Source organism: Ipomoea nil, unplaced genomic scaffold (assembly GCF_001879475.1).
Source record: "Ipomoea nil cultivar Tokyo-kokei standard unplaced genomic scaffold, Asagao_1.1 scaffold2647, whole genome shotgun sequence".
Taxonomy (NCBI): domain Eukaryota; kingdom Viridiplantae; phylum Streptophyta; class Magnoliopsida; order Solanales; family Convolvulaceae; genus Ipomoea; species Ipomoea nil.
Genome location: NW_017619075.1, coordinates 3,060,437 through 3,076,891, shown reverse-complemented (window position 1 = coordinate 3,076,891; position 16,455 = coordinate 3,060,437). Strand labels below are relative to the sequence as shown.

The following is a 16,455-nucleotide window of genomic DNA, read 5'->3' as shown; positions in this document are numbered from 1 at the left end:
TATACCATAATTCCAGAGTGCAGAGAAATGGGCAAAATTGGGCTCAACTCATCTAATGGCAGCAACAAATCAATAACAGAAAGTTGCCAAGCCACTTAGAGGCTAAACACCACTTGCAACAACATGAGTACATAACATAATATCAAACTCAGTAAAGAAATGAACACATTGTAAACTGATATTAAAAACATTACAGTGATTGTAGGCAACATTGATGGTATAGTAGATGAAGCTCCAGTGGGCAATTCTGCAAAAGTGAAAAACATAACAAGTAAGAAAGAAAGTGAAAAGGAAATAAACTTAGTATAATAAAAAAAAAAAGTAACTAAGAAAGTGATAAGTGTTACCTTTCTCTAATCTTTCAACCTCCTCCAGGTTCTCCTCAACTTGGATTGGCTGATTAGGTGCCCTCAACCAATCTTGAGTACATATTAGTGCTTCCACTATTTTAGGAGTCAAGGAACTCCTAAATGGATCAAGTACCCTTCCAGATGTACTAAAACAACTCTCAGAAGCAACTGTGGAGATAGGAACTGCAAGGACATCTCTAGCCATTTTGGAGAGAATAGGAAATCTCTCACTATGGCTCTTCCACCACTTTAACACATCAAATGGGACAGATTCATCATCCTCCACAATACTTTCACTTAAGTATACTTGCAGCTCAGTTTGCTTACTGCTTCCACTACTTTCCAATCTCTTTTTTTTAAGTTGGCTCTTCAAAGATGATTGAGGCCTACCAACTGTACAAGTAGTAGCCTGGTTAGCCTCACACTGGACTGCTTGAGTAGAGGATGCTGTCTGGGTAGAACTGAGAGAGTATGTAGCTGCATAGTCATCATATAAAGCAGCCATTGCAGATTGGACCTTGGTAAAACAAGCTTTGCCTTTCTCTTCTCCATACAACTGGACAAATTGATGAGGCATGTACTCCAACTTATCTCTGGGATCCAGAATATTGGCAAAAAAAATGATAGAGTTCATTTTTTCTGGATCCCCCCAATATTTGTCAAACTTGTTCCTCATTTGTGTCCCCATTGCCTAAAACAGAAAAAAAAAAAAACAATTTATTAGTTAACAGAATTACAGGAAATACAAAAAACAATAAGCAAACAAATTGAAAGATAAATGAGATTACCTTTTCAGTCCCCTGCTCAGAGTTCACCATATCTTCAAGCATGCAACTAAGATCAGAGATCTCAGAGAAGAATGTGTTAGATGTGACATAAAGTGAACCAGAGATCCTCACTGTCATATCATAAAATGCTTTCAACAGCTTCACTAAGCTTTCCACAGAACACCAATCCAAGAAGGTAGGAGCACTCCCCAAGTCAGCAGAATAAGAGGGGTCATTTCTCTCATATGCATCAAACACTACTTGATATTGAATTGCAGTGTTGAGCATAATGTAGGTGTTGTTCCACCTTGTAGGGACATCAAGATGCAAAGCTGATTTAGCTTCCACACCAAACAGTTCAGCAAACTCTCTGAACTTTGTCAGCCTAGCTGGTGAGTTCCTAACCCATCTCACTGCATCCCTCACCCTCTTAACTGACTCATCTGCAAACTTCAACCCATCTTGGACCACTAAATTGAGGATATGGGCTATGCACCTCATGTGCATGTACTGAACCTTAACAGAAGAAGAACCCCAAGATAACAGTTTACTCTTAAAAAACCCCATAACTGTGTCATTAGAGGAGGCATTATCCACTGTTACAGTAAACACATTCTTAATTCCCCACTCTAATAAACAACTCTCTAGGGCTTTTGCAATGTACTCCCCCTTATGAGAAGAAACTGGGACAAAGGATATAATTTTTTTTTGAAGCTTCCACTGGTCATCTAAAAAATGTGCAGTAATGCACATATAGTTGATTCTCTGGACAGAAGTCCATGTATCTGTTATTAGACTAACCCTTTGAGTTCCCACTCTAAACAACTTCTTAAGGTTTAGCCTCTCATCAAGAAATATTTGGTAGATGTCCCTAGAAATGGTCCACCTAGAAGGGATAAGAAACCTAGGACAAGCAACCAGAATAAACCTCTTGAACCCCTGGCCCTCTACAAACCTAAAAGGGAGCTCATCTATGATTATCATCTCACAAAGGGCCCTCCTAATGGCATCTTGATTAAATACCCATGTCCCCAAAACACCCACAGGAGCCTCTGTTCCACCCTCAGAAGTGGACAGAGTGTTGAATGTGAGTAGAGACTGCCTTATATCCTTTGAATGGGGATTTTTAAGAAAATTGCCCATATGATTTCTTAATGATGATGTGCCATGTTTTTTAGTTTCACAAAAATACTCTTTTGCACAGTAAAGGCATTTGCCTTTAAGCACTTTATTAGTTTCAGGATCTTTGATCTGTTCAAAGTGCTCCCACACTATGGATCTAGACTCTATTTCCTTCCTTTTCTTAACAGCAGGAACTTTAGGAGTGGTCATAGGCTGTTGAGCACTTGTCTCAATGCCTGGGGTTTGTACTCCTTGTTCATCCACTGTTGAAGATGGAAGAGGTCCAGTTCCACTTCCACTTATATTTTGATTGCTCTCCATCTATAAAGATTTATGGATGAGCAAATAGGATTCAAATTTCACACAAGCACACATAAGGCCATACACTGTCACAGTGATATGTATTCCATAATCAGGATTCATGATTCATGAACTCCTCATTTTATGGAGTCCTGATTTTAGGACTTAATTACATATAAGTATATAACACATTAACAAATTCATTCCATAATCAGGAGTCATGATTCATGAATCATGAACTCCTCATTTTATGGAGTCCTGATTTTAGGACTTAATTACATATAAGTATATAACACATTAACAAATTCATTCCATAATCAGGAGTCATGATTCATGAATCATGAACTCATCATTTTATGGAAATGGCCACAAATTAGGGCTTAACACTTCCACAGTCAACCATCAACCCATCAACAATTCAAGTATTCAACAACATTCAACAGTATTACAATTTACAAATTCAGTATGCTTCCAGCATGGACATCATAAATTCATAAGCACAAATTCATAATATCAATTACAAATTCAGTAGGCTTCCACAGTTCCACACTTCCACCACCACCATACATTTTGAAATAACAAATTTAAGGGTCCTTTAACCATAAACTTACAAACACATATCAGAATAAGCACAAATTCATCACATATCACTATATCAGAATAAGCACAAATTCATCACGTATGTGGAAACCCCTTAAAATTAGGGTTCAATTACAAATTAGGGTGCATGCAACATCATAGAACTAGAACAGAACAGACAAACTCACAAACATGCAACAGGAAAATAAGAAAAAAATGACAGAGTTACATTTTACTTGTTTTCTCAAAGGTTCCCTCTGAGATCTAGGGCTTCAAGGCGTCAAACTTCCACTTCCACTGTCGTCCGGCTTCTTCCTTCTTGCCGTCTTTCCAGTTTGCACAGAGCCACAGACACTTCCACAAGATTCCCGTCGAACTGTCGAAGACTCGAAGCCTCGAAGGAGTCGAAGGGGAGTTCAGAACCACAGATACTCTCAGACTCTCAGTTGAGACTCAGAGTTCAGACTTCAGAAAATCAGAGATTCACCGGAGAAGGAGATTAAGGAAGAAGATTAGATGAGAAGGACTGAAGATCGGATGGGGATGGCTAGAGGAGAGTAGGAGACTAAGGAGATTTCGAGAAGAAGCTCTGGGGAGTGGGGAGTGGCCGAGTGGATAATGATAGAATGGCAAACCCTAGGTCTACGCAACGTTTTATACTTAGGCCAAATTTCGGATCTCGGACGGGTTCGGATGGGATATTTCCTAACCCTACCCGTCCGTCTTTAATAGCCACGTTGCGTGGGATCGGTTCGGATATGACCCGAACACGTCGGGTTTCATCTCCGTTCGGTAAGCGCTGGTTCGGGTCGGGCGGGTTCTTCGGGTAGTTCGGGTATTGCACAACCCTAATTACAAAGGGTGTGCGTTAAAGTAATTTGTAAGTACGTTATGAATGAAATAGATGGTATGACAGGGTACTTGGTTTGTGAATGAGTGGTGGTATGTGCGTTAGTTGTTGTCCGCCAGTGCGTTATGAAAAAAGAGAGCGTTAGTAGTCGCATGGAACTTAACACAAACAAAGCATAGTATTAGAAACCAATCAATAGGGAAATAAAAATAACCCCACAACTATAGTTAAAACGCTATGGAAAAACAAACATAATAGAGAAAGAATTCTCAAAACGCATTATATATGAATTTAAATTAGTTCATATTACCCTAACTGGACCCGGAACTACGCGGTCAACATCGGGAATGAACGGTCCCACAACCTCTCCCCTACCAAAACCTCCCATTTTGATATCGGATAACTGTCTGGCCTTTAAAGGCCCAAAAGTCCAACCACGCAACGACGGCATGGCTCGGGGCACTGCCCTATCAGAATGCTTCATCGGTTCGACTAAATGCTTGGGAGAAGCACGAATCTTCAGAAGCGGAAATAGTTTTAAATCATCCGTGTCTAGCCCATCATCCTCCTCCTCTTAATTCGTGTCCGGTTGCGGAACAGGGGGCGCTTCAACATCCTCAGACGGCATCAAAGGTGAAACCTCCACTACATCAACCGTATGTATAGCAGTGGCACCTAGACATAACAAAATTGAAGCACTATTAGCAACAAAAGATTCAACAAAACAGTAGAAATTAAAAAACACACTCCTAAACACTTACTTTACCACAGCAACGCATAGACCAGAATTGGGAAATACAAAAAACCGTTATTACGCACAAGCTAACCACTTAGAACGCACCAACCAATTAGCATGCACAGATTTACGCACAAACGTCACCCCAATAACGCACCAACTAATTGCCAGTACAAAATGGTCTACAATATTACAATAACTGAGAATATGACAAGTGCAAACACGCCATTAATTTTAAACACAATAATAGCACGCACAAACGTCACACAAAGAACGCATACACTAATTACTACTTCAACATGTTTTACTATATATAAAAATTTAAAAAAAAAAAAAAGCAGAAAATATTAATTATTATACACAAATTGCTTCACCAAAATTGAATGACCCAAAATTATTTTAAATGCAACATAATATGATAATGATGGTTTTAAAACTATTAATAGGAATATAGAATTTATAAATTATAAAAATTTGTAAATGACTGAACCAAAAAAAAAAAACTATATATATATATATATATATATATATATTAACGTACTAATTATAATTAATTATTAATTATTATAATTAATATGACAATAATTATTATAATTAATGGGTACATATTTAATCGCAAGAATAAAGACATTCTGTTAATACACACGAATTTTTTGAGACATAATGCACCAGCTGATATTGTAGAACGCACCAACCAATTTTAAACACAAGAATATTACGCACAAACGTCAAACAAAGAACGCACACACTAATTACTACTCCAACATGTTTTCCTACATATAAAAATATTTTTTAAAAACAAACAGTAAATATTAATTATTACGTACAGATTACTTCACCAAAATTGAGTCAACCACAAGACCCCTGAAACCCCCACGCGAACCCCCCTACCCCCACACACGCCGGAACCGGCGACATGCACAAACCCGGAAACGGAATACGAAAATACCTGGAGTAGAACCAGCCGACCTGCCCTTCCTACGCTTACAATTCCTGGAAGACGAACCCGCCATGTGAGTCGACTTGGACGACTGGTGGGAGACCGAAAACGCAGAGGAGAAGATAATATTGAACGCCGGATAAGAAAGCAATTGGGGGTTGAAGAAACTCTTCGACATAATCGACAGAGAGAGAAGAAGAGTAAAAGTCACGGCTTCTCTCTCCAATATTTGAACCGATTTCCACCCAAAAATAATGCTGCCCAATCCCAAAAATTAAGGCTCCAGAAATAAATACATAATTAAAAGACACAATTGACCCTAATTTCTAAAAAAATGACCAGCTAATGTGATCCAAAACCCCAATCTGAACCGTTAAAAAATACAAAATAAACGAACCAGATGTCGTCTCACCATCTAATCAAATAAAGGGTCTCACAGGATTCATTATATATATATATATATATATATATATATATATATATATATATATATATATATATATATATATACACACACACACACACACACACACACACACACACACACACACACACACACAAATCCCCAGGTACAAATGTGCACTTTGCAATACTATCAAATGTATTCATTGACATTTACAGGTGCACTCAAAATTTGTGACTCTGATCTAAAAGTAAATCATTCAAAACTACATGTGCATTCAATGATAAGTAAACTACACTGAGTACACTCAAAACAGTTGCACTTGTACATAGAACATTTTTTTTGAAAGCAAAGCTAAGCTTCATTCAAGAAAAATCACTGGCTAAAACAGACACAAAAAGAGAGGAGGAGTGATATGCCAATCTCTACAGCCTTACAAAGAACGAGCCTCTCTAACAACAACATGAGCAACACCATTCGCAGACTACTTAACACAAGAGAATCACATACTACCAAATGTAGCTCCCAGCTCTGATCTTTTACATCATCTACAATTAGACCAAACACGTTGCCCTCCAAAACACCACGAAGACTTATACATATAACATAACACACTTAGTATGCAATGTTACGTTGCAAAGTGTACTTAAAGTTTGAGATAATTATCAAAATATTATCGTGTTTTTCGACAATTATAATGAACTGAGAGTTTTTTTCTAGGCATCGATTCACACTTGAACATGTCTATATATATATATATATATATATATATATATATATATATATATATATATATATATATATATTATTGTTTACTTGGAGTGCATCAAATTATAGGTTAATTAATTGTATTTGAAGTGAGATCGATTTGTATTGGAGAAGTGGGATTTGCATTGCGCAAGTGTAGGTAGCATTATCTCATTTTGATTAGCTGTGTTCTTACTTCACCTTGATCTTAGGCTACCCAACACTACGTACACGTACTTGCCCATTTGTAAGCTTAATTATTTCATTTAAAAAATTGCACCAAACATATCGGTAGCCCTTATTAGTGCTCTAAATTGATGTTCGTACGTGACTCAACACTCCATTATTGTCCATTAAATTAGCCCAACAAACTAAATCAATAATTAGTTAAATTAAATAACAGTTAATCTAGGTCACATGAACTTGGTGTAATTCGCACTCAAAAGCATCACATGAAGTCCAGAAAGGATAGAGATTTTATGGTGTATAAGGTCAACAAACAAGACAACCTTGTGCTGTTCTTCATGTCCTACAATATTTTTGTTTTAAAAAAACAGCTTTGAAACCTGTTCCTCTGATTATTATTTAAATAATACAGTTTAATTAATTACAATCTCAGAACCATATGCTTCTGTGATTATTTGGACGCATTGACTTGTCCTCATCACCAAGCATATAGTATAAATTACTCCATTCATTACATACACATACAACACCCATTATTAAACAAAAACAACCAAGAGAAAAAAAAGAGTAAAATGTCACTTTTAATTCGTCAATTGTGACAGTAGTATAAATTTAACAAGAGTTAATAGTAGCTGGGTCCTCCGATGATAGCATTGTCACATTTAGTTATAAACTTTCAATTGGTCCTACAACTTTTAAAATTTTAAGCATCCTTGATCCTAACTTTTCCTTTAAATTAATGGAAGGACCACATATGGTTAAATTTGAATGTTAAAGGACAACGGATAGTTAAATTAAAAGTTTAGGACTAAACGTGACGGTGTGACTATACTCAAAGGACCTTAACTGGTATTAACTCAAATTTAACATGAGTTATTTGCAATTGTATATAATCCCTAGGTTCTTAGAGAAACGACGAATTTGGTCTTTTGATGGGTTTCGCTACAATTCGTAGGGACCAAATTAAATTTGTCACTTTTTAAGAATTTAAGATTAAATCTACATTGTGAATAATTACTCATGAACTAAGGGTGTGTTTGGTTGGTGGATTTTGCCCATAGGAATGGATATGAAAATGATTGTTGTTATTTAGTTGATAGGTTTTTAGAACGCTACTATGAGTTTCGAATATCCCATCAATTGAAAAACTCATACCCAAATAAAATAAGGGTTTCATTCATTTATTCATTCTCAAGCACTACTATTAGTAATCATTCTCATTTCATCCTACTACCAAACATGTGAAATACTTACTCATTACCATTACCAAGTATTTGATACTCATTCCGATTCCTATGTGACAACTAAACACCTTAAATTTACATAACATGCACACAATCAAAGGGGTAAAAGTGTCATTTTTTCAACTAAATATAAACGGAAAAAAAAAAAAAAAAAGCTGCATCACTTCCTAATTTTGGAGAAAATTATTAATTATTATTACAATAACATACACAGAAAATTAATTGGCTAAGTCCATACTGAGTGAATAGTCTTTCGACCAATCATAAAATATTGAACATAGCAAGCAACTCATTTGGCTTGTCTTGTGAAGTGTGAACCGGGCTTACCCAATAACCTTCTGATCTGTAGGAGAACGTAACAACGGCTGGCCCGCTTTCACCGCCGCGATCTGCGGCTGAGAAGATCGTAATCTCTTGATCTTGGAAGATGAACAATGGATTCCGAGACGGCGCAAGTAGTTTTACAAGAAGCCGCAGCGTATAAGCCCATGAATCCGAAACGATCGCTTAAACTTTTTGTGACGATCTTGGAGGAGCTCTTGTGACGCTCCTCCTTGGAGCACTCCACGAGCGCCGCGAAGAACGGGTCCTCCCGGAAGCTACCTCCGCCGGATTTTCTGGGGGAGAATTCGTCGCGAAAGCTCTGTTTCCCGGCGGGAGGAGGCAACGGAAGAAGGGAGCGTTCGTCGCTGATTTTGTTGGAATGCTTGGGAATGCCGGGGATTTTTTCCCAGGAAAATGGGACGCCCATGAATTGTAGGGGTGACCTAGGACACATTGGGGTGTGATGATCGCCGCGGAAGGAGAGTGACGATGTGAATGATGAGTTTGAAGAGAGTGACGGTGAGGAGGAGGAGAACGATTGGCTCCGGCGGCGAGATGCCGTCATATCACCGTGAATAAAATGTTGGTCGCCGCCGCTATGGCGCGGCTGCTGTGGTGGTGGTGGTGGCGTAGAAGTCATTGCTTTTTGAGAACTGAAAGAGAGAGAGAGAGAGAGAGAGAGAGAGAGAGAGAGAGAGAGAGAAATGAGAACGTAGAGTCAAGCCAGAGAGTGCAATTATCTCATTCATTTCCTTTCCTTCTCACTCTCTATATATATTGGTGAACTTTCTTATTTTTATTAAGTTCATTTTAGTGAATATATTAAACTTTTTTTTTGGGGGGGGGGGGGGGGGGGGGGGGTTATTAGTGGAGATTGTACATATCTTTGCAATCAATATTAAATTATAGAGTCACTCCCTTGTGTGAGATCGTAAACTAAACAGGAATGAAGTATTTGTTACTTTTGAGGAAAATTGTAATATTTTTGAGAAAAAATGTAATATTTTTTTAAAAAATGTTTGTGTTTTATAATGTTTATTAGTATTACATTGTTCAGTATAAATATTATATTTTTTTCATCTTGATTCGACACGTCTTATATGGACAAGAATCTGGTTTGACGGTTTCACATAAGTTTATTTTTGCCTAAATTATAAGAATGATGAATATTAAAAATAAAAAGTAATTGTAATGTGATTCATCTTATATTTTAACAATTAAATCAATTTTTTTCAATTTCATCAAATTGTAATATGTAGCATGTCGCTTATTATATATTTAGTATTTGACAATATTATGATTGATATCCTAGAAGTTTTCATACAAGAAAAGAGAATATTTTAAGCACATATGATTTTTTTTTCATTTTATAAAATAATTAATATAATCAAAATAGCCCAATTTTTCTATTTTTAAAAAGAATCATGATAATAAAAAAAATTAAAAATTGAGTAACGATATTCACTCCAAAATTTTCTCATCCTAATATTCGTCATTAGTTAATTATTTATATTAATTGTTCATTACAAGTTGGTGAGTCCTGTCAATTTATGAACACTCAATGATTATAAATGTTATGAGGTAAAAATTTATGAAGGGTTAAAAATGATTTTTCTTTAAAATTTCTTATTACATTTATAGAGGTCGCTAGTTATCAAGAAAGTTTAAACTTTTCTTTAATAATGGGTAGTCAAATCTCATTTCTAAAGTAATTGAAAATGTGTACAAATTTTTTTTTCCTTTGACGTAGTATCATTTATTTTCCTTTATTATTGTACGTAACAAGACCATAAGCCATATTCGATAATAAGAAAATAAATCGTTAAAAAGTTTATAAAAACATCAAAACTTAATGGCTTTATTTTCTTTGTAAATCGTTCTCAATATACATATTTTGTAAAAATTACTTCTCAAAAAATTTAATCAATTAGAAAATTGTAGAAAAATTAAAACGGCTAAACAACTAGTAATTATAGATCTCACCAGCAAGTAAAAAACACAAAACACCCCATAACAGTACCTACAATTCGATCAGCGAGGGAATTACTGTATTCGACAGTAAAAATTAAACCCTGAACTAGAAAAAAAAAAAAAACAAACAAACAAAAAAAAAAAAACACAAAACACGACATTCAATATAATGGGACATGAATCCATTTATGTTTAGAAATTTCCATCAAGCTATCTAGTCATGTCTAAGAGGGCATTGGTGGAGAGTAGTGACGAAACTAATTAACAAACAAAACGACCCCATCACATTATGACAAATATGGAGGATTTAGGTAAGGAAAAACCAAGGCTAATATTGGTAATATACTTTTAAGAGTGTGTTTGTTATGTGGTTACGTATGGAACATATTCGGGGTCGTACAACCCGCCCCATTGGGTCAAACATTTTATTATTATTTTAATATATTTATATATTAATATATAATTTTGGATGGAAGAGAACACTTCTGCATTTCTGTTATTTGTCTCTTTCTCATTAAAGATGGATAAATGGGATCTTATACTCTTTAGGTAGATGGCTAAGTTTTTGTTGTAATTAGTAGTGGTATTTGTTTTTGTTTTATAATAGGTGGCTATATATTTTTTTAAAAAAATTATTTTTGCTATATTAGAAAAGTATTAAGATCTTTATTTGTTACCAACCATATATTATTCTGAAATATTATTTAGATAAAAATAATAAAGAATTTTACTATAAATTATTTGAGTAGTAAGTAGTGTGCTCATTGTTTTAATTAAAAAAGATTAGTTTGTTTAAACAATGAGTACTTACTATTAAAATAGAGCTTGTAAATAATAAATAAATATATGTGTTGTTATCATATTAAATAATATGATTTCCTTAAACTTTTTAATTTCCATAAAGAATAAGAAAATATAAAATTTGGTGTACAATGCATAACGGTGAAGTTATCACTTTATAACGATTTCAATAGGGTGGTGGCGGAATACATTAAAAATAAAATTATATTTAGTGAAATATGTCTATTTATTTTTCATATCACAAAATATAATACAGGTTAGGAACATTGTATAGTATTTACATTTTGATGATATCAGCAGACTAGAAAATTAGGTCTCTTCTTACGCTCTGACCCGAGTAGCATTCCGCCAGTTTTTGGCGACTTTCACTTTCAACCCGATTCACCGACGAAGGCCTATTTAGCACGTTTCCAAAGGTAACCAGTTACTTTTGGAAATGCTACTAAGGACCTCGAGTCCTGTCATAATCGCGCACTCGACGAAAGAGCACTTCTTATGGAAAACGAGTTATTCAAAGAGTTCACTTTGCGTTTCAAGGCCTAGCGAGCGCTCGCTATCTAGCTGGAAAAGATGGTCCGGAAGCTTTCTCTCTCCCAGTCATCTAATCACCACGATGAGGCCGGTCTCCCTTTTAGTAGACTCAGCTATGAATATTCATGAATAAATGAATGTCGGGCTCTTTCTTTCACTGCTAACCCCAAGAAGTTTCTTAATGCTGATACTTTCTGTTTCGTCAAGCCCCGAGCTTGTGGTCCTCTCTTCATTGTAACATCCAAAAGGTTACTCTTAGAAACGAATTTTAATACTATACAAAGAAGAATATGCAAAGATTATTAGGAGTCTAATGTTTCTGATGAATTATACTAGACTTGATATTGCGTTTGCAGTAAACAAGTTCAGTCGATATACACACAACCCAAGTGGTACACACTGGAATGTGTTAAAACGAGTGCTTCGGTACCTGAGAGGCACCGTAGACTAGGGACTTGACTATGTAGGGTTCCCAGCGGTGATGGAAGGGTTTTGTGATGCAAACTGGATGAATGACAGTGAAAATGTCAATTCGATAAGTGGATATGTGTTCACTATGTGTAGGACTGTTGTATCGTAGTAATCAACGAAACAGCCATGTATTGCTAGATAAACTATGGAAGCAGAGTTCATAGCGCTTGATGATCTGGCTAGCCAAGAGGCTGAGTGACTAAGAAATTTGTTGGCAAACGTGCCATTGTGGGGGTATCCAACACTTTCTATGCCTATACATTGTGATTCCCAAACCGTTATTTGTGTTGGAGAAAATAGTGTCTACAATGGGAAAAGAAGACACATACGAGTCAGACATGAGCCTGTACGACAATTAATGCTAAATGGGGTTATCACAATGAAGTTTGAGAGGAATGTTGCAGATCCTCTCACAAAAGCCTTAAATCGAAATGTCATCCTTGAAACATCAAGGGAAATGGGTTTAAAACCCAATGAGGTGAGGAATTCATGATGGATACCACTTTGGTGGTCAAATGAAATCATTGAAAGACTTACACCAAAGTTATGGAAATAAATGGCCATGACTTACTCTGTAGCCTTCTGCAGGTGGTCTATGTTGAGATAGACTTATATAGTTAAGAGTCTATATAGAGTTAGACTTAATAGGGATTCATAAATAGTCAAAGTGTTTGACTGTGTAGAACCTTCAACTATTAAGAGTTGACGTGATCACTTGAGTTCAAAATTTTACTAACCTGTAAGTTCAAGAGACATCTCACTTCCAAGGAAAAAATTATTCAGTGTTATCACATGTCAATTCAAGCCACTTTCACTGACATTAAAATCAACTCTTGTGTTTTGCTCAGACTTTATCTATTCTACCTTACTCCTTTAAATATGTGGGGGATTGTTGGGAAACATTTAAAGGTGAAAGGCCTCTTTTGTCTTTGCTTGTTGTCCCACATTGCTTGTCTAACTCCCCTTTACCTTCTTTATAAGGCTTAATACTTTCTAAGGGATTTGAAGATTTATGAAGATGAAATAAAAGGGAACCACGCGCGCGCTGCTGCCCGCCTACTTGGCTCGGTTCAAGCATGCGAGGTGTGGTGTGATCACCACCTTGAATGTGCCCATGTTCTGTTCTCCTCTTTGTGTTAGCTTCTGAGTACTGGTTCTATGGTTTTATGTTTGCATGTTGAAAGCATACGATACCCTGGTCATGAAATGCTTTTAGTTCAGTGTTCCTCCTAACACATCACAGAACAATACTTCGCATTCTTCATTACCATATTTTTAGCCTACATAAAAAGCACATATGTGCGACATTGTTGTCTTGCTACCAGTTTCTGAACGTTGGTATACAACACTTACAATTCAGCGATGGGATTAATCACTATGTCCGATAGTGGAAACCATGGGCTACACCTAAAAAAAAAAATATTATTTCTATATCTTCATAAAAACAAATCATGGACACCCTAATAGATTTTTTTTAAAAAAATTTGAAAATATATCAATATGGGTGTCGTTTAAAATATTTTAATTTGAGCTTTTTTAATGATAAATTTTTTATACACTAATTTTATTTATACAAAAAGAAAAAGGAGTAATATTTGGTGGAAAAAATCTTCTCTCTAAAATTTCTCTCGTGGCTCCTATCTGATTTGGTAAGTTACCGATGATCCATCGTTCATGGAGTTTCCTTCCATGGACACCGCGGTTGGCGAACCACCGCTGACCTCATCTCCGGTGGTGGAAGGGGAAGCGAGAAGGACTTCACATGCGGGCAAGAGGATCAAAATCCTCAAGCGATCTTTTGCTGATACCACATCAGCCCCATCCATGCTCGAGGATGATACCATGTCGGACGAGATTGACGCCGATTGGCTGGGCGAGGAGTGTACTGTGGAATCAGATACGGAGGACGTCGAGGTTAAGGATGGTATCCCGGTGGCTAAGTTCTTGAAGGAACTAAGGGCTGATCTGGTGAGACCTTGGTGAAAAGCTTTGATTATAAAGTTTCTAGGGAAACCATCAGCTTTTCCCCTTCTTCAACAACTTCTTTTTCGCTTATGGAATATCAATGGGAAAGTGGAGATGCTGGACATAGGCATGGGATGCTATGTTGTGCCCTTCAACGTGGCGGCTAAGTATAAGCACGTTCTATTGTGCAAACCATGGAAGCTCTTTGACAACAATGTCATCCCCCAAAGGTGGCGGCCGAATTTTGATCCCCTTACCCCAAAAATAGATAAGATGGCGGTGTAGGTGTGCTTCCCAGGGTAGCGCGTCGAATGTTTCTGGGAAGACGCTCTTAAGATGATTCTAGAACTAGTGGGAAAGCTGATTAAACTGGACAAAACCATAGCGGATGTCGAGAGGGAAGGTTCGCTAGGGAAGCGGTAGAAATTGACTTACTAAAACGCATCGTTTCAATGGTTTGGGTTTGCGATAGAATCCAACGTGTTGAGTTTGAAGGCCTTCATGTCATTTTCTTTGGTTGTGGGGAAGTTGGACACGTCTCTTCAAAGTGCCCTAAAGGGAAGGCGTAGGACAATGGTATATCACAACCTCCCACTGCTACAGATATGCACATAGAGGAAGCTATTAAGGAGGGTGGTGCACCTACTTAAAAGGTTCATAACAAACACGGCTCTTGGATGATAGTCACCAAGAAAAACTTCAATTCCCATGGGAACAACCGTAACATGGATTAGAAAGCTAAGGCAAAGGTGCAGAAGTCGAAGGATGCCAACAGGAAGAATAAGGGGGTGGTGGTGAGGCTAGTCTTCCAAAAATCCGTCAACCACTCCGGGGAATAAGGTAAGCTCGATTTCATCTAATCTTCTAGTTGGTAACTTTTTCTCTGTATTACAAGACGTGGGGGGCTTTATCTTTGTCGAAGGGGAAGCTAGGGCGAGCAATAATGCCACCAAGAGCTCCCAGCAAAAAGCGAGGAAGAACAAGTACAACAAACAGATTGTCCGCTCCAACCAAGACTAGGCTGCTGCTGGCAACAACCCAGCGAGGCAGAAGACTCTTGGGATAGGAACCGGGAAGGGTGCTTTTGTATACGGGTTTGTTCTTGGGGGAAAAGAAACTTCCCAAATTATTGGGGGTCCTTCCTCCGTGCCTAACAGTGGGAATACTCGTAAGGAAGGTGGTGGCTAAACTTCATTGATGCGCGACGTTTCCCAATGATTGTGGTTTCTTGGAATTGTCGGGGTGTTGGGTACCAGGAAACTATCCACCACGCGAAAATCCTTTTAGCCAATAAGGACGTGGGGGCCATCTACTTTCTGGAAACCAAGACAAACAAACCTGACAAACTTCTCAAGGCGTTAAGTAAGTTGGGTTTCAATATATTTTTTATGGTTAATACCCTCGATTTTGTAGTGGGGCTCTTTTTTGTCTGGAACACGAGTACCTTGAACCTAGAGGTGGTCAGGAGTAACTCACAAACGATCCATTGTAAGGTGTCTGAGGTAGGGTTTTCGCAACTCTATTTGTCTTTCGCTTACGTAAGGTTCAATTTGAGGGCTAAAGAATTGTTTGGGGCAGACTGCAAAGCCTTTGGGGATACCCTAACAGGGCCGTGGGTATTGCTCGGAGACTTCAATGATGTTTCCAACCATTGGGGGAATGATTATGTCAACATGAAGAACATCACCAGGTTCTGCGAAGCCTTTGAAAATTGCGGACTAATGAAAGTCACCTCGATTGGTTCTAATTTTACCTGGCTTAGACAAGTTGGAGGTCACACAGTTACCAGAAGGAAATTGAATCGTGTGTTCTGGAATATTGAAGCCCAAGAAGCCTTCCCTGAAGCCAAAGCAAGGGTGTTGGCTAGAACCCATTCTGACCATCATCCCATTTCGTTTGTGAGCGTGGCAAGCTCGACTCCCAATAGAAATACTATGTCGTTCCATTTTGATGCGGCCTGGCTTACCTGCGGGGATTATAAAGAGGTTTGGAAGAAAGCTTGGTCTAACATTGCTAATGACATGGTAGGAGCTATCACAGAGGTGATTAATTTCAGCAAAAAATAGAACGGAGAGGTGTTCAGGAAGATAGGAACATCTTCAAGAGGAAAAGACTCCTTCAAGCTAGAATCCAAGGCATTCAAGAGTCTCCTTGGTATAATAACTGAC

General features: G+C 37.4%; 2 protein-coding genes across 2 annotated transcripts in view; both read right to left on the bottom strand.

The window, feature by feature from the left end:
* The window catches only part of LOC109154426 (zinc finger BED domain-containing protein RICESLEEPER 2-like), a 6,206-nt gene extending 384 nt beyond the window's left edge, over positions 1-5,822 (bottom strand). Inside the window, exons 1-6 of the mRNA XM_019302221.1 lie at positions 5,654-5,822; positions 4,567-4,643; positions 4,279-4,485; positions 1,139-2,560; positions 348-1,041; positions 149-247 (exon numbers count right to left, since the gene is read on the bottom strand). Of these exons, the coding sequence (XP_019157766.1) occupies positions 149-247; positions 348-1,041; positions 1,139-2,560; positions 4,279-4,485; positions 4,567-4,643; positions 5,654-5,822 (2,668 nt within the window). The remainder of the gene's footprint in view (positions 1-148; positions 248-347; positions 1,042-1,138; positions 2,561-4,278; positions 4,486-4,566; positions 4,644-5,653) is intronic.
* A 2,778-nt stretch (positions 5,823-8,600) lies between these two features.
* LOC109154425 lies at positions 8,601-9,188 on the bottom strand. The gene has a single exon (XM_019302220.1). The coding sequence runs from the start codon at positions 9,186-9,188 to the stop codon at positions 8,601-8,603; it is 588 nt and encodes a 195-aa protein (XP_019157765.1).
* Positions 9,189-16,455: the final 7,267 nt, after the last annotated feature.